At 48.5% G+C, this 23,467-nt stretch overlaps 1 protein-coding gene across 7 annotated transcripts in view; it reads left to right on the top strand.

Annotated features, from left to right (window-relative positions):
• The window catches only part of AMBRA1 (autophagy and beclin 1 regulator 1), a 204,010-nt gene that overhangs the window by 175,229 nt on the left and 5,314 nt on the right, over positions 1-23,467 (top strand). For all 7 annotated transcript variants that reach the window (XM_024347087.3, XM_009460324.4, XM_009460323.4 and 4 more), the window contains 3 exons: positions 7,146-7,285; positions 14,822-14,914; positions 16,486-16,679. In XM_024347087.3, the coding sequence (XP_024202855.1) occupies positions 7,146-7,285; positions 14,822-14,914; positions 16,486-16,679 (427 nt within the window). The remainder of the gene's footprint in view (positions 1-7,145; positions 7,286-14,821; positions 14,915-16,485; positions 16,680-23,467) is intronic.

Genomic DNA, 23,467 nt, shown 5'->3' with positions numbered 1-23,467 from the left:
CTCTAGAACTCATTAGACCATTTCCTTTGAGATGTAGAAAGACACAGAAGTTCAAGAACTTGTGTTGTGCTCTGTGCCCAGAGATGTGGAAACCAGAGTAATTGCTTTCTTTCTATTTATTTATTTTTTGAGATAGAGTTTCACTCTGTTGCCCAGGCTGGAGTGCAGTGGCGTGATCTCGGCTAACTGCAACCTCTGCCGCCCGGGTTCAAGCAATTCTCCTGCCTCAGCCTCCCAGGTAGCTGGGATTACAGGCACCTGCCACCAGCCTGGCTAATTTTTGTATTTTTAGTAGAGATGGGGTTTCACCATCTTGGTCAGGCTGGTCTTGAACTCCTGACCTCGTGATTCACCCACCTCGGCCTCCCAAAGTGCTGGGATTACAGGCATGAGCCACTACGCCTGGCCTATTTGTTTAAAATTTTTTTTAAGACACAGGATCTCACCCACGGTGGAGTGCAGTGGCACTATCATAGCTCACTGTAAATTTTAATAACTGGGCTCAAGCAATCCTCCCACCTCAGCCTCCCAAGTAGCTAGGATTAGAGGTATGTGCCACCATGCCTGGCTGTTTATTTGGAGACACACAGATCCTGCTATGTCAGCTAGGCTGGTCTTGAACTCCTGGTGCCAGGTGATCTTCCTATCTCGGCCACCCAAAGTGCTGGGACTACAGGCAGGAGCCATCACGCCCAGCGAGTATAATTTCTGGGAATTCCAGAAGCCGTGAGTGCCTCAGTATTTCTTTTAGCACAGAAGTAGATTCCTCAGCTGAAGTAATCTCTGTGCTTTGATCCTAATGGCCAGGGGTGGCCTTTGGAAAGCAGCGGGCCAATTGAAAAATAAAAAGCTTGTCCTCTGACTGTCTTTGGGGTCTCCTTCAGGAACAAATGAATAAGACAAAGTTTGTAGGACTCAGCAAATCATAGGAGGTTGCCTAGAAATGCCTTGAAGGCAGCACATTGTCAATAGTAACAAAGGGCAACAAATTTGAACAAATTAAAAAAAAAAAAGGCTGTTTGCTGTTAGCCCTTTTTTCCTGCTGGGAGAGAGCTTTGGTTTGGATATGTGCAATCTAGGGATTTGTTCCTGCTTCAAAGGGGGAGAGTTAGGTGACTTGGTATTTTGATTTTTTTAAAATTTCCAAACAAAGCTATGATTTGGGTTTTTAAATAATCACTTTAAAAATTGGGTGCACTGGCTGGGCACGGTGGCTCATGCCTGTAATCCCAACACTTTGGGAGGCTGAGGCGGGTGGATCACCTGAGATTAGGAGTTCGAGACCAGCCTGGCCAACATGGAGATACCCCATCTCTACTAAAAATACAAAATTAACCAGGCGTGGTGGCCCATGCCTGTAATCCCAGCTACTCGGGAGGCTGAGGCAGGAGAATCGCTTGAACCCAGGAGGCAGAGGTTGTGGTGAGCTGATATCGTGCCACTGCACTCTAGCCTGGGCAGCAAGAGCGGAACTCCATCTCAAAAAAAAAAAAAAAAAAAAAAAATGGGTGCACTGCCTGTGAGTTAGTCCTGCTCTGTCAGAACAGTAAAAATTTAAAAATAATAAAAATTGGCCAGGCACGGTGGCTCACGCCTGTAATCCCAGCACTTTGGGAGGCCGAGGCGGGCAGATCACAAGGTCAGGAGATCAAGACCATCCTGGCTAATACGGTGAAACCCCGTCTCTACTAAAAATACAAAAAATTAGCCGGGCGTGGTGGCAGGCGCCTGTAGTCCCAGCTACTCAGGAGGCTGAGGCAGGAGAATGGCATGAACCCAGGAGGTGGAGCTTGCAGTGAGCCAAGATCGCACCACTGCACTCCAGCCTGGGTGACAGAGCGAGACTCCATGTCAAAAAATAAAAAAAATAAAATAATAAAAATTATAAAAATTACATCAACATTTTGTGAATTCTGAATTCCAACATAGAATATAAAGGTTTGGAGACAGTAAAAGAAATTAAAGTTTTTAAAAAGCAATCAGACTTTCCTAGGGGCGAAGAAACTCAATAATTCATTGATCTAAGCAGATCAACAGCTGGAAAAGAAGAAAAGATGGCCAAGGTATTTCTCCCACTGCCACTCTAGGATATGTGCATTTCTCAGCCTGTGACAAGATATGTAGCCATCCATTTCCAATGGAAAGGTCAGCTGTCTCTTAGCATCTGCTTTCTATTGATTTTTCCCTCTCCTCAGTTGATTCTCTTCTAGTAACCCTCACTAAAACCTTAAGCCTTCCTTAATTCCCGTCATTACCCAGAAGGCATCTTTCCTCCTCACAGTTCCTTTCTTCCTCAAAGCCCCCTTGCTTTGCACCTTGCACCTTTTTCCACAGCTCTTCTAGCCTCAGTTTCCAGTTGTCCGCTTCCTCCAGCCAGCTTCCATTGTCTTAGTTAAAGAAGATCTGCCAACTGCACTTGACCTCTGGCCACCACTGCGAGGTTTTAGCTTTACAGATGATGAGATTCCCAAATGTAAACAAAATAACCACAAAGTTTTTCTTTTAGCTTCTTATCGGGCTGATCTGAACAGTGCCGTTTGCTGCTTGAACTACTGGTCTGAGTTTTATTGGCATGCAGTAGGGGAAAAAAAATACGACCATCTTGTTGAGGGCTGCAATACCTTTTTCCTCTTCATTTTAAAAGGATGGAGAAGAAGGTTTCCCACTGACCTCCTGGCTCCCTCTCATTCTTTTCCTGTCTATCTTTGAACAAGAAACAAGACACTTTTAGTTTTGATCTGAGAACTGTTTTCTTTTGCTCTCACTTCCTATTAGAGTTTGAGGGGTAGAGAGGCAAGCGGTACAAGAGATTGTCTTGGACACCAGAAGTGGAGCAATCATTGTCTTCTACTCTCTTAGAACCACAAAGATCTTGGCAACCAGATTCATTCCCTATTAACATGCTGAGACTGCACTAACTCTAAGAAATTTCTTCTTTCTAGCATATTGATTCTATTTCCCTTCATAGATGTTAGACAGAAATGAGAACAATCTACTTTGGGAAGAGGGGTTGCTGTCAGCATTCGTCATATACCAGGGAAGAGCTGCAGTGGAGACAGGTGAAACCAGGACTCGTCAATCATGAATCAGCAGCTGGGTTTTGTATTCAGCCCCACAGAGGGTCCCCTGTTCCTGATAATACGTCCAGTGTAATAGAATTTGGTGGTGTAGCTGAACGGCATGTCTCTTGTGTCAGAGAGAAGAGTGGGGGACAGGGTGGGTGTTCAGCAGGCCACCCAAGCTTTGTTCTGAACATCCCATGGGGAGCTTCAGGGCACATGACTAGTATTAAAGAAACCTTTACTTGGGATGTTTTTAGGGTGTCTGTACATGAAGACCAGAGCCATCTCTTATACTGTCTTTGTCAGTACTGATGACCTTTGGGTTTACAGAGCCAGTCCCCGTGGAAATCTAAAAGGGGACTCACAACTCACCCAGTCTCTGGGTTAGAAAGACTGATGACCAAAACCGTAAATGGTTTGGGATTAGCAGAGCTACGTAACCATCTGTCAGTACTGAGAAACTTGTCCAGATAGTCTCTCATCTGTAGGGCTAATTGTGAGAGGTATTTCCCTTCAGTGAGGTGGACTGAGAGCTGTTCAGCTTTGGCCAGGGAAAGGGGTAGACACTACATCTCTGGGTGCTTTTCAAAATGGGCCAGATTCTCATTGTTCAAGTGTCCATTGGTTTCAGGCATGTGTGAAATCAGGATGATTGGACCAGATGACCTCTCAGCCTATGGATCAGTGATTAACCTCCCATCCTGCACCCTCCATGCCCTCATCTCCCTCCTTCCCACGCCGCACTAGAGTGTGCTAAGCAAGCAAGTGCTTATCAGGATCCAGGAGGCTGCTGATCTTTGTGCGGCATTTTCTGGCTTCCTGCCACAAAGCAGGATTTAGCCTAATACCCAAACATGGGAAGAGACGTACACTTGAGAACTGCCCTTTCGGCACTGTTTAAGGACTCAAGCATGAGGGAGTGCCATAGCTGGAGGACAGATTGATGCCCCCATGACTCTTGCCACTGCAGAAGTTGGGAAGTGGCTAGCAACAACCCGGGGGTCTCAACATTTCATTACTTCTCTCCAATCCCTCTGTGACCTTGTCTCACCTAAGCTGGGTTCATCTATCATATTGGCGTCTTGAGGGTTTTGTCCCCAAAGGAAGTTCCTATACTGAGAAGCAAATAGATAATATTTGCCTGTTAATCCCTGTACAGCAACAAATGATAAAAGGTAAATTTGTGACAGAGGCTTGTTTTGTTACTTTCTGGTCTGGAACATTTCTAGGAAAGAGGTCTTTTATTCTTTTGTTTCAGACCCCCATTTAAAAAACGCAGCACAGCAACTTAAGCATCTGATTACTAAAGTCTTATTATTCTCCTCGTAAGGCTACTTTCTCTGGCCCTTTTGCCCCATTCCCTACAATTATAAATCATTGTAGTTTCAGTTGTGAGGCCCATGTAGAGCTACCACAGGCTCAAAACCAAGGTGCTCCCCTCATGCACCCATTGAGGTTAACCCTCATCCCTCCTTAACTCTGGGTGTGCTCTGCTCACACCATCTGACCTTTGGAGAAGGAAAACTAAACAGATTAAGTGATCCCAGCCACAATTGTCTAATCACACCCACATTGTCCTTTTAGAGTTAAAAGTTAAATGGCAAGTTGTGTTTAACCATAAAGTCTATAGGTTGGACAGAAACCATTGGTTATCTTCTGAGAAGGTGAAAACCTCCATGAGAAAGAATAAAAGTGCCACACCTCATTGCTTGATTTAAAGGCAAAATATTGATTAGGTGCAAAGGAGAAAGAGTGGTATTACCATATCTGTGCCCATTCAGACAGTGAGGCTGAGTGAGAATAGCAGCCATGAATTTGTTTGAGACTCCTGCCAGCCAGGAGGAGATGATCCAAAGGCCAAGCAGCCGCACTCCAGATAACTACGAGAGAAATTCATTAACTTCATCGGTTTCTTTTTTAATAGTCTCCTCAGTTAGAGCAAAGATTTAAGGAGCCTTAACGAATTCCTTACATTTGGAGTTGAGTCCTACAGGAAGGGTGTAGGAGGTTCCTAATGCAGCTGCCACAGGGCAGTCAGTGCTGTGCCTCAAACCTGAACCAGTTCCATGTCTGTAAAAGGCCCATTTGACCTCAGGACCATAGCTAGGCCATTCTGGAAGAGTACCATTTAGCTACCTGGGCACATTTCTCAGCACCACAACACCTGGAAAATTACTAATAACAAGATTCTGTGTGTGTGTGTGTGTGTGTGTGTGTGTGTGTGTGTGTGTGTGTGTGTGTATTGAGGACACGTGCTGCTGTCTTTTCCATTCTGGAGGCTGTCCTGTCAGAGGCCTTTCAGATACGTACCCAAGGCACATGAACATGTGTTCTCAGATCCAGGGCTGCTTATCACTTGGTTTGCATAAATGGAGTGGACCCTTAGTTCAGACTCAATCATCCCTCCCTGCCTTCCTCCCTCCCCACCTTCATCCCTCATCAGGATAGTCAGAAAAATAATTATAATTGTACCACTCTAAGTTCATTTTATGAATATTACTGTCTAAACCACATGCTCATTTGTTTTCTCTTTTTTTCCCCTTCTATCAACCCTGGGGGCAGGTAAAGGCAGATGAAATGAAGTTCATATATGATAGATTAAAAACTGGGGAAGCAAGAAGGGAAATAAACTCCAGTTTATAGAGTTTCAGCTTCCTGTCGTTTTCATAGGCCCTGATGATCATTTGTGAAGAGACTCAGATACAGGTTCCTGGTTGCAATAATAGCAGTTACTATTTAGGAGCTTGCACCATGGCAGGCATTTTATACATCATCTCTTTTAATCTCCCAAATTATTTGAATGTATGTGTTTGTTCTAAGTTGAGATCTAGAGATATTGTTTTGTAGTGGCATCAGGACTCGAACCCAAGTCTTATTTACTCTAAAGCCCATGTCTTTTTTTCTTCCACTGACCTGCCCCTATCTCTGATTAAGTTGCTTCTAAAACATATTAGAGAGTGGCCAAAGAGACTGTGAGGCCATAGTTTACCTTCAGCCCAAACCCTACATACTTAGAAAATATACCGCTCAGAAAATATTAGCTTGGAAAAAGAGAAACAATCAATTTAACAGTGATTTATGTAAGCTAGAAACAAGTTGTGTGCCTGAATGTTCACGATTCCCCTCTGCTCCGCTCCCTCCATCTTAATGCACCTTTTAGGTTTCCTTAACAATAGCAGTTTTAACATTGCTTTTAATTAGATGAATTAAGAATGTTCTCTGATGTTATCACCCCCTCCCGCCCCCCTATCACCTCCAATTCCCCATTGCTGTGAGAGCACTGTGGTTTCCATGGTAACAGGACTACCAGCCAAGGCTGATGCTCACTGGTTGGCCTGGTCAGAGGAAAGTTATGGGCAGTCCGTCCTGGTGTGGTGGGCTTTATGGGGCTTTCCAGGGAGTTAATTTAAAAGCAATGAAGTTAGTTAGCTAAAAGGCTCTAAGGAGAGCGCATTATTAGAGCCATAGAGTCCCCTAGTATTTCTTAAAAGAGACCTAGCTCTCCCCAAAACTAAGAGAATCCCATCTCTCCTGCTGCCCCAAGTTCTCAGGCATGAGTTAAGAGTCATCCTGTTCGAAAACCAAACACCGCATGTTCTCACTCATAGGTGGGAACTGAACAATGAGAACACTTGGACACAGGAAGGAGAACATCACACACCGGGGCCTGTTGTGGGGTAGGGGGAGCGGGGAGGGATAGCATTAGAAGATATACCTAATGTGACTGACGAGTTAATGGGTGCAGCACACCAACATGGCACATGTATACATATGTAACAAACATGCACGTTGTGCACATGTACCCTAGAACTTAAAGTATAATAATAAAATATATATAATATATAATAAAATATATATTTTTATATATAAATAATAAAAAATATATTATATATATTTTTATATAAATAATAAAATAGATAGATAGATAGATATAGAAAAAAAAGAAAAAAAAAGAGTCATCCTGTTCCCAGCCTAACCACCTCCTTTCCTCCTTCTAATTTGTTTCTCCCTGGATTTTGTTATTCTTGGTAACAAATTGTTTCTCCTCCCATTCTCTTTTTTTCCCTCTTTTCCTCTACCTAGAGAGTTTTCAACGTCCTTTATCCCATGCCTGCTGACCAGCGGAGACATGTCAGTATCAACTCTGCCCGTTGGCTGCCTGAGCCAGGGCTTGGCTTGGCCTATGGTACTAACAAAGGAGACCTGGTGATCTGCCGACCAGAGTAAGTGGCTTAAAGTGTGGGGGTTGAGGGATCACTGGGGCTGAGGACTGGGGTAATCAGTATTCACCAACTGGGGTCTTTTAGATGGGAAATGTCAGTCCATCTAGAGCCTGCCTCATTCTCAGCGCCACTCCTTAAAGGGCCCTCTTCCCACAGGGGCTGGTAGGATTAGCTCCCCATTTCACATTTCATCCAGAGACTGATTTAGTGATCATGTTTTCTTGAATCTAAAGGCAGTATTTTTTTTCTTTGTTTTCCCTTGTTCTCTGGTTTCCTAGTGATACTAAAGTTTCCCTGCAGTCAAAAGCATAGATATCAAAGATTCTTTTTTAAACCCTGCTAGAAAAATTCAACAGGTGGTCTTGGGTTTGAGTAAATGCCATAGACTTTAACTTAAAAAGAATTGGAAATAGGTATTGTTGAAACCCTAATTTGTTAAGCCACTGATCTCTAATAGCCGATCTCTAACAACAATTCTGTCTTGCTTGTTTTCCTTTCTGCTTGGAGCTCTAGCTTATACTAGTGAAAGCAGATTGAAAAGCTCAATTTGGGGCTGGGCACAGTGGCTCATGCCTGTAATCCCAGCACTTTGAGAAGCTGAGGCAGGCGGATCACGAGGTCAGGAAATTGAGACCATCCTGGTCAACGTGGTAAAACCCCGTCTCTACTAAAATACAAAAAATTAGCCGGGCATAGTGGCACGTGCCTGTAGTCCCAGCTACTCAGGAGACTGAGGCAGGGGAATCACTTGAACCTGAGAGGCAGAGGTTGCAGTGAGCTGACATCATGCCATTGCACGCCAACCTAGAGACAGAGTGAGACTCTGTCTCAAAAAAAAAAAAAAAAAGAAAAGCTCAATTTACAGTCAAAGCAATTATTATCTGGTCTTGAAGTAGGGAGTAGGAGGGGATTTGTGTCTGAAGTCCTGATGACACCCCTTCCCCTTCCTCTGGCTTTATGGAGGTCAGAGTTTCTCCAGGCATCCATTCATTAGAGACGCTGGGAGTCAGCCAGGTCTGTCATCAGTTTCCAGCCTCAGCCAGGTGGAGAGTGTGAAGCTCTGCCTCACTGCCGATCAGGTTGATTGCTGCGTGGGACGCTGCAAGGTTCCAGCCGACTAAATGCCACTTCTGCCTCCAGGCTGTCCTCATGTTGACCTCCACTTGGTGCAGAGTCTTTTCCCAGAGTGTTCTGCAGATCACAGAGTGTGGTGTGACAGTTCCAACAGGGTCTCTGGTTATCGGAAGTGTCCGTGTTGCCTTTTGATGGGATCCTTGATAGTTTCTCCTAAAGGATGTATTTGGGTCAGCTCATGTGGCCTGGTAGGGAAGTGCTGATTGAGTCCTTATCGGCTGAGTTAGGTCAGTGGCCTAGGAGAAAGGAAACCTGGTTCTTAAGGCAGCTCTTGCATTCCATTTTGAATTTTTTGAGCTCCTCCCAAAGACAGACTACTGTCTAAGCCTAGCCTGCTCAGGCTGTGCTTGGAGCTGCAAGAATGTTTTGTGTTGCAAGCCACTTGCTCCAGAGACCATCTTTCACCATCTTTGGAGCATCCAGAGAGCATTTTCATTATCTCCTTGGGTCTCTCAGTTTCTGCCCTTCTTCTGGCCTGTCCCTAGTCCCAGGATCTGTCCTGAAGTACTCCTTTTCCCCAAAGCACATGATGCTGATTGTCTTATCTCTTTTTTTAACAGTTCATAAGAGGAATCTAATAAGCATCTTTTCCAAAACTGGCACAGAATTCTGGACTATGATTCTACTCTTACTTACACTTCAGTTACAGGCCTTTCTTTCCCTGTTTCTCCAAGACCTCTTTCCTCAGCAGTGTTGTTTTGTCTATGGCTTCCACCACTAACTTTTGTCCCAGCCAAATTTCTAGTCCTCTCCCTTGCAAAAATAATCTACACCCAGTTTGTTGTGGCCTCATAAAGGTTTTTATGTCTGAAACCCCAGCCTGCCTACTTTGTGTCAGTCACAGTCACCTCAGCCAAACATGAAACTGACTTTGGCTTCTGTTTTCTCTTTTCTCCCCATATGTTGCTCCAGCATCCCAGAGTCTCAGCTGGCCTAAGCCATCTTGGGCTGCCTGGGGAACTCTCTTACCCACCAGGAGCTCAAGCCTCTTCCCTGAGTAAGATGGCATTAGCACTGGACACATTGAACAGTGTCCTGTCACAGACCAAGTTGAGTTGGACTAAGAGAAAACTAGTTTAGCCCATCTTTTTTGGTTGCTGTTTCTCCTGACTTCTTGGGTCAGGTTGGCAAATGCCTCAAGCCTTAGGGCCCAAAATGTAAGGGTACCATATAAATTGGACATGGACATGACTTAAGTTCTTCAAAGCTTAGGCAAGGAAGACTGTGTGTGAGCAATATACACCTAAGGAAGTTAAGACTCCTCTGAGGCCTCCTAACAGATGACAGAACTAGAATTCCTCACTTTACTATCCAGAACGCTTTTCACTCAAAAACCCCTTTAAAATTCTGACGAAAGCAATGTACAGTCTTCCACAGAAAAATATGCCACAATAACACACACATACTTTTGTAACTCTTTAAGACCTCAGGTAAAGAATGCAGCTTTAGATCGTGTTGAGACATTTCAGCAGGTCAGGCATGGATGCAGGCGGAAATGAGAGAGGATCAGTGAGCGCATTCATGTCTTTTGAGCGGTCTACAGATGAGTGGTCTCTGGTCTCAAATGAGGAGAACAAATAGGGAAGTAGGAGCTCAGGGTTCTTGTGTGTCTCATAGGCAGCTGCCTATCCCTGGGTGATACAGCTCCCTGGCACACCCATTCCCAAGGGCACAGGATCCAGCCAGCCAGCTGGGCCAAGATTGCAGCTCTCCCTCCGAAACAGGTGGCTGTCTGCCTTTGTCCCAGGCACAGGCAGCTGCACCCCATTTTGTGCTCTCAATACTGCTCTTGATTTCTCCTCCATTGTCTTTGCCTCAGCACTCTCTCCAAGCACAAAGACAGAGGAACAAGCTCCTTGGGCATCTCTTGGTGGTACTAAAACCCACTTGGCAGTAGACTAAGGCCTTCAAAAATCCTCCATCTCTCCAGGGGAAGGAATTCTTAGGACAGGCAAGAAGACAAACAACTGGCCAGTCAGCCCCTCTACAAAGCCATCCCAGGGGCTGATAGCGCAGTCATCCCGCCCTTCCTGGCACTGAGGCGCTCCCTCCTCCTCTGCTCCCCCACCTGCACTCTGCCCAAGCTGCTGCTGTGCCTCTGGCTGCCTGCCAGCCAGCCAGCACCCCCACTGATAACCATGGGGGGTGTGAAGTGCCGGGTTGATATGAGGGGGTGCTTGCTTACTTCCGGCCTCATAAACCAGCCCTACAAATGTGATAGGGGGAGGTGCTGGCGGGAAGCCCACTGCCTCTCAGAGTCAGCTCAAAGGACAGAATCAGGGGACTCATGGCAGAAGAGAGGTGGGCTGAGACTATGGGGCATCTGGCCCGTTGGCCAACTGTGGGGCTCCTGACAAGGCCCCAGCTCTGTCCCTTCTGTAATCATGGTAATTATAGTCAAGTATCATCACCCAGGGAGGGGAAAGCATGCCTCCGAATCAAAAGGGAGCCAAAATTGCCACGGAAACCACATCTTTCAGGCGAGGCTCTAAGAGCCAGGTGCTGGCTCTTTCCCGCGCTGCAGAGACACCAGGCATCTTTGGTCTGATCCTCTCCCGTCGTGTCACTGATAAATGAAAGAAGAATGTTATCCAAGGGAATGGTCCCCAGAAGTTGGGAGGTTCAGAGCCAGAAGTTCTGTGAAGAGAGCATCGTGACACTGAGGGAGCTCAGGTCTGTTCAGGGAGCCCTTGGAAGGTCTCAGCATGGGGAAGTTGTTGAGCCAGGCCCAGAAGCACAGCTTCCAGATGCTGTGGAGGAAGCCAGGTGTGAGGTGGAAGCCCACTGGAAAAGGCTGGCCCTGATTGGACCTCCTAGCCTTCCTCCTCCCTTGGTGTATTTGTGTAGCTCCCAGGAAGAACCCAGAGCAAACAGTGACTCATTCACCCTCACTGAGACCCAAGAAGACACCAGGAGATGTTGGGATCATTCTTTAGCTCACAGTCAGTCAGTGACACTGGGTATTGAAAGCTAAGAGTTTCAGGCCGGGCACGGTGGCTCATGCCTGTAATCCCAGCACTTTGGGAGGCTGAGGCAGGCAGATCACCTGAGGTCAGGAGTTTGAGACCAGCCTGGCCAACATGGCGAAACACTGTCTCTACTGAAAATACAAAAATTAGCCAGGCATGGTGGCACACACCTGTAATCCCAGCTACTCGGGAGGCTGAGGCAGGAGAATCACTCGAATCCGGGAGGCTGAGGTTGCAGTGAGCCGAGATCACACCATTGCACTCCAGCCTGGGCAACAAGAATGAAACTCCATCTCAGAAAAAAATAGAGAAAGAAAGAAAGAAAGCTAAGAGTTTCAGTAGCCAGAGAGGGTGTCTTCAACTCTATTCCTTGGTACAGTGTCTGGAATTGAAACCAAATCCATGAGCTCATTGTAGTCCAGCTCTCTGACCACAGAAAGTAAAGCAAATCCAGGCTTAGAATTAGACCTGTTTGTGGGGAGCAGAAAGGATTGGGATGGGGAGGCATAGTGGAGCAACACATCTGAGACAGGAAGTACGGCCCCCGTTCTGTTGGCAGTGGACCTCTTCAGTCAGTAGCCAAGGTCACAGCCCTGAGCCGATGATGCTCCGTGCTGCTGCCTGGATGGAAAGCATTCGAGGGGACCTTTTGGCCACCAGCATTATGCTGACAGTCCCAGCTCAGACAGAAGGCCTTCTTGTGGCCTCTTTTCTGAGGTAGGAAGGAAGGTTCCGGGTCAGGAAGTACATGGTTTGTTGTAGGTCTGATGTGAACAGTTTGTTGTCACTAACCAGCCCTGGCTAGCAAGAATTCCAGAAGAGGGATTTGGCAGGGACCCATGTGGTATTGCAACCTGTCAATACATCTTGACAAGTTTGTAAATCAGTCTTCCTGGCAGCCAGCTTCACATAGTATCTAACACAGACAGGATTTGCTCACCAAAAACAGAGATGAGTTTGTTTTTGGAGGCCTCTGCTGTTACTTCTGGCCATTTACCTCTTGCATAATGTAAGGTAGCCTTTTCTCATCTTTGCTCTCCAATGCCCATCTGGTTCTCAGACAATCCCCAAACCCCACAAAAATGGCTGTTTAGAAGAGGAAGGATAAACAGTTGGCCCTTGGTATCTGCAGGTTCCACATTCATGGAGTCAACAAACCATAAATCAAAAACATTTTGGGGAAAAAAAAACAGTGAAAATTAACAATACAATTAGTCTGGGAACGGTGGTTCACACCTATAATCCGAGTACTTTGGGAGGCTGAGGTAGGCAGATTTTTTAGCCCAGAAATTTGAGACCAGCTTAGGCAACATGGTGAAACCCTGTCTCTACAAAACAAAAAACAAAAAAAATTAGCCAGGCGTGGTGAGGCATGCCTGTAGTACCAGCTACTCGGGAGGCTGAGGTAGGAGAATCACCTGAGCCCAGGGAAGTCAGGGCTGTAGTGAGCCATGATCACACCACTGCACTTCAGACTGGGCAACAGAGTGAGATGCAATACAGTATAATAACTATTTGCATAATTTACATTGTATTAGTGCAAGTAATCTAGAGATGATTTTAAGTATACAAAAGGATATGGATAGTTTGTGTATTAGGGACTTGAGCAACCATAGATTTTGGTATCCACAGGGGGTCTTGGAACCAATTCCCCAAAGATACCAAGGGACAACTGTACTGCTTTTTAAAGAGGTGGCCTTTGGAATTACACCAACTCCACAGCCTGACAGGCCCCTTAAAAGGAGCTGGGAGAGGTTTACTACAGGGCAGTGAAAAGAAGAGCACTTTTGTTTGGCTGTGGCTCTTCCCCTTCAAAGAAGCAAGTAGTATTCCCTCAGGTGAAGCCTAATCATAGTTACCCTCTAAAAGACAGATTTGGGCCGGGCATGGTGGCTCACGCCTGTAATCCCAACACTTTGGGAGGCTGAGGTGGGAAGATCATTTGAGCCCAGGAGTTCAAGACCAGTCTGGGCAACATAGTGAGACTCCACCTCAAACAATAAAAAATAAAAAAAAATTTAAAAAGACAGATTTGGGTTGGGCGCAGTGGTTCATGCCTGTAATTCTAGCACTTTGGGAGGCCAAGGTGGGCAGATCACTTGAGGTCAGGAGTTCGAGACCAGCCTGGCCAACATGGTGAAACCCCATCTCTACTAAAAATACAAAAATTAGCCGGGCGTGGTGGCACACATCTGCAGTCTCAGCTGCTCAGGAGGCTGAGGCAGGAGAATTGCTTGAACCCAGGAGGCAGAGGTTGCAGTGAGCTGAGATCATGCCACTGCACTCCAGCCTGGGCATCAGAGTGAGACTCCATCTCAGAAAAAAAGGCAGATTTGGAGGCTCAGTTCCTGGTTTTGTTGCCTTTTACCTGAGGCAGCACAGCCTCCTGGGACCTCCTGGGACACAGTCCCTCGTCATCCAGGCCCTGCCTGGTCTCTGTCCTAGCCAACACCCATGTTTAGGAAGGAAGCACCTCCCAGCATCCTATAATACACTCACTTGGGGATGTTTGCTCTTTATGGAGGTAACTTCTGTTGTTAAAGGAGGGTGACCTAGGCCTCTAGGTTAAATAGCTGACTTTTGGTGAAGTTTGTCTTCCTCCGCTCAGGCCGCCCCAGGGGCAAGAGCCTGCACTGTCTTTGTTTTCTGAGGCCTCTGCTTTGCTTTTTTTTTTTTTTTTTTTTTTTTCTTTTTTTTTTTTTGAGACAGAGTCTTGCACTGTCACCCAGGCTGGAGTACAGTGGCGCGATCTCAGCTCACTGCAACCTCTGTCTCCTGGTTCAAGTGATTCTCCTGCCTCAGTCTCCTGAGTAGCTGGGACTACAGGCATGTGCCACCACGGCCAGCTAATTTTTGTATTTTTAGTAGAGACAGGGTTTCACAATGTTGGCCAGGATGGTCTTGATCTTGTGACCTCGTGATCTGCCCGCCTCGGCCTCCCAAAGTGCTGGGATTACAGGCGTGAGCCACTGGCGCCTGGCCAAGGCCTCTGCTTTTCAAGACTAGGCATGCCCATTGGGCAGGGCTGTCCATGGCTCTGTATCTCTCTAGTGGGCCTCACTCCAGCCTCACATTTGCCATCTTAGTTCCTTTCTCTGTGTCTGAAGAATACTCAGGACCCACTGCCTGTATCTGTTGTTGCTATTTTTTTAGCTGTCTCTTAGCTCCGAGGAGGAGCCAGTTAGGCTTGTCAGGGGGAAGGGAGAAGCTAAACCCACCATTCCAGGCATTTAGGCTATTAGAGATTTGTCTGAATTGATCCAGCACTGAGCATCCTGATGAGGCAGCAGCTCTGGTCTTGGTTTCAGCTCAGCCCCAGGAGAGAGAAAGGATGGGCAGCCACAGTCCACAAAGCCAGGAGTTTCAGGAGCTCTTATCCTTCCCTCTCTAATGCCTTTCACCTTCTTCTTTACCCTTCCCAACTGATTTTTAGGGCCTTAAACTCTGGTGTTGAGTACTACTGGGACCAGCTGAACGAGACGGTCTTCACTGTCCATTCCAACAGCAGGAGCAGCGAGCGGCCTGGGTATGTTTGGGAAGTAGGCAGGGAGCAGCTGGCTGGAGGCCCATCCCTTCCTCCTGCTTTTGATGGGCTCTTAAGCAGCGCCCTCTAGGGCTCTGCGTCCCTCCTCAACCAGAGCAGCACCTCCTTGATCTTTTGTGTACAGTTTCATTTGAGAAAAGTGTTGTGTGGCTAAGAAAGAGAACAAAAGCTCTGCTCTCAGAGTCTTGCTGTAGAACCACCCCCTGGCCCTCTCCCATCCTGGCCATGGTGCCTGGGCACACTTGGGGTGAGGAGAGAAGATAGGGCCTGGAGAAGGATGCCGCCCCATGAAGTCTGCTCCATGGCCCAGGCTCTTCCAGATGACCAGGACCTCAGGGACCAAGCTGCCCAGGGCTGTAGCCCAGGGACAAATCCTCTTGAGGCACCCATTAGTAGAAATCTGGTACTGATCCTTTCATCACTTAATTCACTAATGAAGACTGGAACAAAGCGCTGGGTTGTTGATAAACCCAAAGCAATTGCTACTTCCCCTAGGAATTGCTGAGCATAGCTGGAGGAATAGTCCCAGAAGCAGCTAGAAATGTGAGTGTCTGGTGATAGTCTCAAAAGCCCTGGGCTGCCTCTGCTGCCAGCTCCAGCTATTCCAAGGCAGTGCCTGGGAGATGCCCAAGGAAGGGGGATGCTAGCATTGGCCAGAACCTTCCTTGTAGGACAGCCTGTGCTCCCTACCTGCAAGGGTCTGTTTTCAGAAGGCCCTGGAAAGAGGATCCCAGAACAGCCTCATAAGAGTTCCAGTCCTGGATGGGCGCGGTGGCTCACGCCTGTAATCCCAGCACTTTGGGAGGCTGAGGCGGGCGGATCACGAGGTCAGGAGATGGAGACCATCCTGGCCAACATGGTGAAACCCCTCTCTACTAAAAATACAAAAATTAGCCGAGCATGGTGGTGTATGCCTGTAATCCCAGCTACTCGGGAGGCTGAGGCAGGAGAATCGCTTGAATCCTGGAGGCAGAGGTTGCAGTGAGCTGAGATTGCGCCACTACAGCCTGGGTGACAGGGCGAGACTGTCTCACCAAAAAAAAAAAAAAAAGAGTTCCAGTTCTTTCCTTCCAAAGTGGAGTTCTCAGTTCACTTGCAAATTCAAGAATTCAAAGTGGAATCTTACGAGCATACAGTTGGAAGGAAGGTAAAGCTAAAGAGAGAAAGGACCTCCTTCTAGTGCTCACTCTTTATCCCATGATCTCAGCTACTGGCCTCCTGAATTTCATTAGTCTTTTCAGATCAGCCATCTCTACAGCTCTCCCCACTCTCCGACAGGGGCCTGTTGTTGAAGGGCATGACTGAGTGAGCCAGGGTTGCAAGATTGGATGTTTCTGTGGCCTTTCATTGTTCTAGGGTATAGACTAACCTTGGGGGAGAATGGACACAGACAAGTTAACCACCATCAAGATGTAGTTGCAGGAGCACAGGGCTTCTCTTAGCCTGCAGGGCCTGGCCCACACTGCCCTGAGGATTGGCACAGAGCCAGCAGAGTGCTGTGAGGGGCGCTGTCCCAAGCCCCATCTGACTTTAGTCTGCCTTTCTCTCCCTAGAACCAGCAGAGCCACATGGAGGACAGACAGAGACATGGGGCTGATGAATGCCATTGGGCTTCAGCCCCGGAACCCTGCCACCTCAGTGACATCTCAGGGCACCCAGACTCTGGCCCTTCAGCTGCAGAATGCCGAAACACAGACTGAGAGGGAGGTGCCGGAGCCAGGGACAGCCGCCTCAGGTCCTGGTGAAGGTAGGAGCCATGTGGCGCTGGAGGGGGTGGGAGAGGGACCCTAAGACCGAGTGAGTGCCACTTCCCACTCAGGATGCATACCCCCTCCCATGTCTGGGTGATGCCCACCTGGTGGCATTAAGAGCCTCCTCAGCAGCGACATGGTTTCCCTGAGCTGGGTCACTCTTGCAGCTGGCCTCAACTCCCACCAAGTACACTGATGTCCCTCTCCTCTAAAATGTGAGGACCCTGTCTCTTTTTCCAAAGAGAGAGCACAGAAAGCCTGGATTGAAAGGGCTAAAGGGAGACTCCCTCCTGCAAGCTGCCATTCCAGAGAAGTACACCCCAGGCCTTAGCTTCTGGGGCCAAACCACAGCCTAGCTTGTCGTCCCCCTACCAGTGTGGCAGATTTGGGACTGCCTCATGGGAGGACCTCTCACACTCCTGTCACACCTGGGGCTCGTTGACATTTTGGCTGCAGCCTGGCATATCATCAGCCCCTTCCTCTCACCTATTTCAGGTGTGGCTCTGCCACACTCGGCCCTGACTCTCTGTGCCAGCCTCACACTTTTAAAAACCAATTAGCACTTCCCAGCAGCAGAGTTCGAGCCACTTAGGAGTCCGTCAGCAGCTGTGTTAAACAGGCTGTTCTCACTCAGTTGCTATCCTCACCCCCTGCCTCCAGCCCCCTTGCTGATCCTAGCTCCAAACAAAGCAGCCTCCAAACAGACACATTTTCTAAGTCTGTGTTGAGCCATTTGCCCAGAAGAGACCATGGGAGGAAAAGCCATGGTGCATGTCAGGCAAAGAATAACAAACGTGCCTATCACCCCAGGGAACGGCTTTCTACACCGCAGTCCCCAACAGGGTATTGCGTGGTCGCTCGCGATGCCATGAACTGAGAATTTTCAAAGTGAAGTCCCTCTTTGGTCTGTAGCACAGCCCACCTCCTGCATTTGTGCTTGGTGGAAGCCCCTCGCTGGGGCCATGACCATAAGGTGGTGCTGGCTGGAGCAGCCAACCTCCGCTGTGAGCCTCTGGGAGGAGGTGGTGGAAGGCTCCTTCTGCCATCTTCAGGCCCTTTTCTGCAGGTTTCTGTGGACTCTGAGCTGCTCTGGAGTCCATTAGGCCTTTTCCAGGAAGCCTGAGGGCCAGGCAAAAGGGAACCACCACGGGCTTCTCAATGGAGCCAGCGGGCCAGCCCTCTCAGTAGGAGGCAGACCTCTCAGAGCTCCCAGTAAACCCTGACAGCGAGAGGGATTTGGAGAAGTGGGCCATTCTCTTAGGCAGCCCCTTCTTTTTATTTTTATTTATTTATTTATTTTTGAGACAGAGTCTCACTCTGTCACCTAAGCTGGAGTGCAGTGGCGTGATCTCGGCTCACTTCAGCCTCTGCGATCTCAGCTCACTGCAACCACCGCTTCCCGAGTTCAAGTGATTCTCCTGCCTCAGCCTCCCGAGTAGCTGGGATTACAGGCATGTGCCACCACTCCCGGCTAATTTCTGTATTTTTAGTAGAGACAGGGTTTCACCATGTTGTCCAGGCTGGTCTCGAACTCCTGACCTCGTGATCCGCCTACCTCGGACTCCCAAAGTGCTGGGATTAAAGGCGTGAGCCACCGTGCCTGGCCTGTTTTTTTATTTTTTGAGATGGAGTCTCACTCTGTCGCCGAGGCTGGAGTGCAGTGGTGCAATCTCAGCTTACTGCAACCTCTGCCTCCCAGGTTCAAGTGATTCTGTCTGCCTCAGCCTCCCGAGTAGCTGGGATTACAGGCTCCTGCCACCACTCCCAACTAATTTTTGTATTTTTTAGTGGAGATGGGGTTTCGCCATGTTGGCCAGGCTGGTCTTGAACTCCTGACCTCAAGTGATATGCCCACCTCAGCCTCCCAAAGTGCTGGGATTACAGGCGTGAGCCACCATACCTAGCCAGCCCCTTATGTGTGTTTGTAGTATGTATATATGTATGTGCAAATAGCAGTCACTGGAAGAGAGTGTTGTTTGTTTTGTTTTGTTTTTGAGATGGGGTCTCACTATGTTGCCCTTGCTGGCCTTGAACTCCTGGGATCAAGTGATCCTCCCACCTTGGCCTCCCAAAGTGCTGGAGTTACAGGTGTGAGCCACCACACCCGGCCCTTTTTTTTTTTTTTTTTTTTTTTAAATTTAAAGATAAGAGTCTCAGCTGGGTGTGGTGGCTCACGCCTGTAATTCTAGCAACTTTGGGAGGCCGAGGTGGGCAGATCACTTGAGATCAGGAGTTCAAGACCAGCTGGCCAACATGGTGAAACGCTGTCTCTACTAAAAATACAAAAATTAGCCGGGCATGGTGGTAGGCACCTGTAATCCCAGCTACTGAGGTGGCTGAGGCAGGAGAATCACTTGAACCTGGGAGGCAGAGGTTGCAATGAGCCAAAATCACACCACTGCACTCCAGCCTGGGCAACAAAGCAAGACTCTGTCTCAAAAATAATAATAATAATAAAATAAATAAAGACAGAATCTCAGCTGGGCATGGTAGCTCACACCTGTAGTCCCAGCACTTTAGGAGGCCAAGGCAGGAGGATCTGTTGAGTCCTGGAGTTCAAGACCAGCCTGGGCAACACAGCAAAACCTTGTCTCTACTAAATATACAAAAAATTAGCCGAGCATGGTGGCACGCATCTGTAGTCCCAGCTACTCTGGAGGCTGGAGGCAGGAAGATTGCTTGAGCCTGGAAGGTGGCGACTGCAGTGAGCTGTGATATGCCACTGCACTCCAGCCTGGAAGACAGAGTGAGACCCTGTCTCAAATATAAATAAATAAATGAAATAAAGATAGAGTCTCACTCTGTCACTCAGGCTGGAGTACAGTGGCACCATCATGGCTCACTGCAGTCCTGAACTCCTAGGCTCAAGCGATCTTCCTGCCTCAGCCTACTGACTAGCTGGGACTACAGGTGTGCGCCACCATGCCTGGCTATTTTTTTAATCATTATTTTTTTTTAGAGATTGGGTCTCACCGTGTTGCCTGGGCTGGTCTTGAACTCCTAGCTTCAAGCAAGCCTCCCTTCTTGGCCTCCCAAAGTGCTGGAATTACAGGCATGAAGCACTGCACCCGGCTGGGCAGCCCTTTCTGATTTGATTTCACTGAGCTTTTACCATGTGTCAGCCACTTGGTAAAAGTGGTGAAGACAAGTAGGCCTCTCTGTCCTTCCATGAGGAGCTCGCAGTCTAGAGAGGGAGATGGGCACCTAAACTGATAATTGTTTTAGTGTGATGAGGACCTCTGGAGCATAGAGGAGGAGGGGCTGTGCCCAGCCTGTGGGGCTTAGGGGAGACTCCTGGAGGAGGTGGCCCTGAGCCTAGTCTTCAAGGATGAATAGGAGTCAGGTGAAGTAGGGTGGTGGGGAAGCATTCCTGGAGACATGTCTCAGCACATGAAATGGCACCAAGTTCAAAGACATGTTACTGCATAAAGGACCACTAATTTGTGTTCATGGCATGTCTGGTGCATGTGGAGAACTGACACTGGATGAGTGGGGAGGGCAAGTTACTGGGACTGGGCTGGGAGTGAGGCCTTCAGCCTGAAGGTGACATGCTGGGGCTCTGGGAGCAGGAGCTGCCACCTTCAGAAGTATGTCTGCTGGTGTTTCACCTCCCAGAGAATTCTCTGCTGTTTTCTTGGTTAGCATGCAGCCCATTTCTGGCTTCTAGTCAATTATAAGTTCCTTTCATTCTTTTGGGGGGATGGGGACAGAGGGTGGAGCAGAGGGAAGGAGCTCTTTTCCCTGGTTTTAGGAGGCAGGACCTGGTTCCTCGCCCCACTATCCCCTCCTCCTGTAAAGTAGAGCAGGCGGTAGAGGATGGCCCCAGCTAAGCTGAGGCTCTGGTCAGCGGGAGCAGCAGGCAGAGTGAGACCGGGCAGCTGGCTGCTTCTGCCTGCCTGCATCCCTGCATGCTCTGCGTATACCCTGTACCCACAGCTGTTCCACACACCATACCCCTTTCAGAAACCAGTCAGGGCAGGGGAGGTGTGGGTCAGAGGGTATGGGCACTTGATGGATGGGTGTCATTCTCCAGCCTTGTCCCTCCTAGGGCAAGGAGCCTTGCTCTGAGGCACTCATACCACTATTGTGCTGTCAGACTCTTCAGGGGAGCCCAGGGATCAGGGCTCTCTTTGAGCCCAGATTTCCCCATGCAGAGGCAGCTGGCAGGTTTTGTATTGACAAAACCAGAGCTGCAAGAGCATGGATAGTGAAACCCCTCTGGTCAGGGAGTTCAGCTCTTCTGGGCTGGGCTAGAAGGGAGATCCCACCTGTACTCACACCTGCTACAGGCACCAAGATTTATTTATTTTGTTTTTATTTTTTGAGACAAGATCTCGCTCTTCCATCCAGGCTGGAGTACAGTGACACGAACACAGCTCACTGCAGCCTCGACCTCCTGGGCTCAAGGGATCCTCCCACCTCAGCCTCCTGGCACACGCCACCACGCCTGGCTAATTTTGTTTATTTTGTTTGTTGTAGAGACAGGGTTTCACCATGTTGCCCAGGCTGGTCACGAACTCCTGGGCTCCAGTGATCCTCCCACCTTGGCCTCCCAAAGTACTGGGATTATAGGCGTGAGCCGCCACATGCAGCCACACAGATTTATTAATGTGGGAAGCCTGCTCTGCTTGTGGTAATTGCTGTTCTGTGCCCTGCCCCTCCCCACTCCCCTTGGCCCTTTTCTGTCAGCACCAAAGGGCTCCTAGGCTACTTCTCATTTTCTTGTTCTATAAAAATGTGGTTGAAATCCATTCAGCTCTTTCCAGGCCTTCCAGGAGGAGCCCTCCACAGGGGTATTTGCACGCGTCAGCTTTTTTGCATGTTCAACTTTAACAAGAGTTTGACTTCTCCCAGAATTTGACTCTACAGCAAGCTTTCCTACCCTGCTGGCCAAGAGCATAGCTCAAAAAGGGAGGGAAGCATTTCCTGGGCTCACCGTTGGCTTCCAGCACTGATGACAGTGCCTCCCTAGCTTGCAGTGGGCATTCAGGGCAAGCATGGAATTAATGAGTTTAGCTGAGCTGAGGCAAGGCCCTGCCTCTGAGCATGGCTGTGCCCCACTATTTGGAGAGCACCATGGCTGTGCCCCTGACCCGTAGCAAAGGTCATCTGAGCCTCTGTTTTGTCTGGTGAAGATGGTCGGTAGACCAGCAGCAGTAGCCTGGGCCCTGGGCCAGGAAAAAGCCAATGTGAAGAGGGAGGGGCTGGAAGACCAGTACTCCCAGAGGTCAGGAAGGGCAGCTCCTCCTGTGACTCTCTGAGCCTCAGTTCCCTCTTTGGCTCTTCTGGCAATGAAACCTCTAGAATTAAATATGGTTGTAGGGCATGGTGGGAACTTGTTGATCCTACCCTGGCCTCTGCTTCTAGAGTGTACCTTAGGACTTGCCAAGGAAGAGACCTCATGTGAACTCTAAATCAATTTCCTATTTTCAAAGACAAAAACAGATGCTTTTGCTACAGAGGAGGAGACTGCAGAATTAACCCCCTGTCTGCCACTGTGCCTGGATCCCTGACTGTAACTGCCATTTCCCTCTAGCCCTGGTATTTTTTCTCTTGAAGAATGTGCCAGCTGCCCTCAGTTGCTCTTAGCCTTGGCTTAGAGTTCCCAGGAGGGAAGCATAGCTCATAGTTCTGTAGGCTGAAGCTGTCCACACCCAGCCCTGGGGGAGCCATTTGTTTGTACATTTTAAAATCTTCCATTCATTCTTTTTTGAGCACTTACTTTGTGTCTGGTATTGTGTTCGGCACCGTGAATTCAAGGGCACTGTGGAGGGAATTACATTGAGATGAATCCATTGTGTCTCTTCCCTCAAAGAGCAAGTCCAGAGAGAACTAGACATGTAAGTGCTTCTCCAGTGGCTCACGCCTGTAATCCCAGCACTTTGGGAGGCTGAGGCAGGCAGATCACAAGGTCAGGAGTTCGAGACCAGCCTGGCCAATGTGGTGAAACCCCATCTCTACTAAAAATACAAAAAAAAATTAGCTAAGTGTGGTGGTGCACACATGTAATCCCAGCTACTCGGGAGGCTGAGGCAGGAGAATTGCTTGAACCTGGGAGGCGGAGGTTGTAGTGAGCTGAGATCTCGCCACCGCACTCCAGCCTGGGCAACAGAGCAAGACTCCGTCTCAAAAAAATAAAATAAAATAAATGCTTCTCCCACAATGGGCAGTTACAAGACCAGTTTTCCAAGCATCCTTAAGTCTGGAGCCCCTGTGAGGAGCCTGGGAGCCCTTTTATTAATCCATACATGTATTTGACAAATACACGCCCAGTGTAAACCCACGTGTTAGACTTGACTGAAAAGAGAATACAGCTGAGTCCAAGACCTTCAGGAACTTATAGGCCAGAAGAGAGATGCCACAGCTACGGGGAGGTGTGAAGCACTGTGAGGTCCCAGAGAAGGAGCATCCCCTTCTAGCTGGGGGACCAGAGAGAAGTGGGTGGCAGAGGAGACGGGACGAGAGCATGGCACAGTGTGCACAGTGTATGCCCATCTGTGCAGGCAGGGAGCAGGGCTGCCGGGTACCTGCAGGAATGTGGGGGACAGGGCAGGAAGGTCTGCAGCGTGATAAGGGTCTGGCTAGAGAGCCCTCAAATGTCAAGCTAAGGAGTTTTGACTACTGTGAGGGCTTTTGCAGCTGCTGGGTTTTGAACAGGGTGCAGACTTAACCAGAGCTCAAGTCAGCAGAGCTGAATTAGGATGGTAATAGCAACAGTGTGGAGACTAGATGGAAGGGGAGGAGACTGGAAGCAAGAAGCCCAGTTAGGACACAGTCATAGCCA

The sequence above is a fragment of the Pan troglodytes genome, chromosome 9, assembly GCF_028858775.2.
Source record: "Pan troglodytes isolate AG18354 chromosome 9, NHGRI_mPanTro3-v2.0_pri, whole genome shotgun sequence".
Taxonomy (NCBI): domain Eukaryota; kingdom Metazoa; phylum Chordata; class Mammalia; order Primates; family Hominidae; genus Pan; species Pan troglodytes.
Note: the sequence above shows the minus strand (reverse complement) of the source record. Positions and strands in the feature narration are given on the sequence as shown.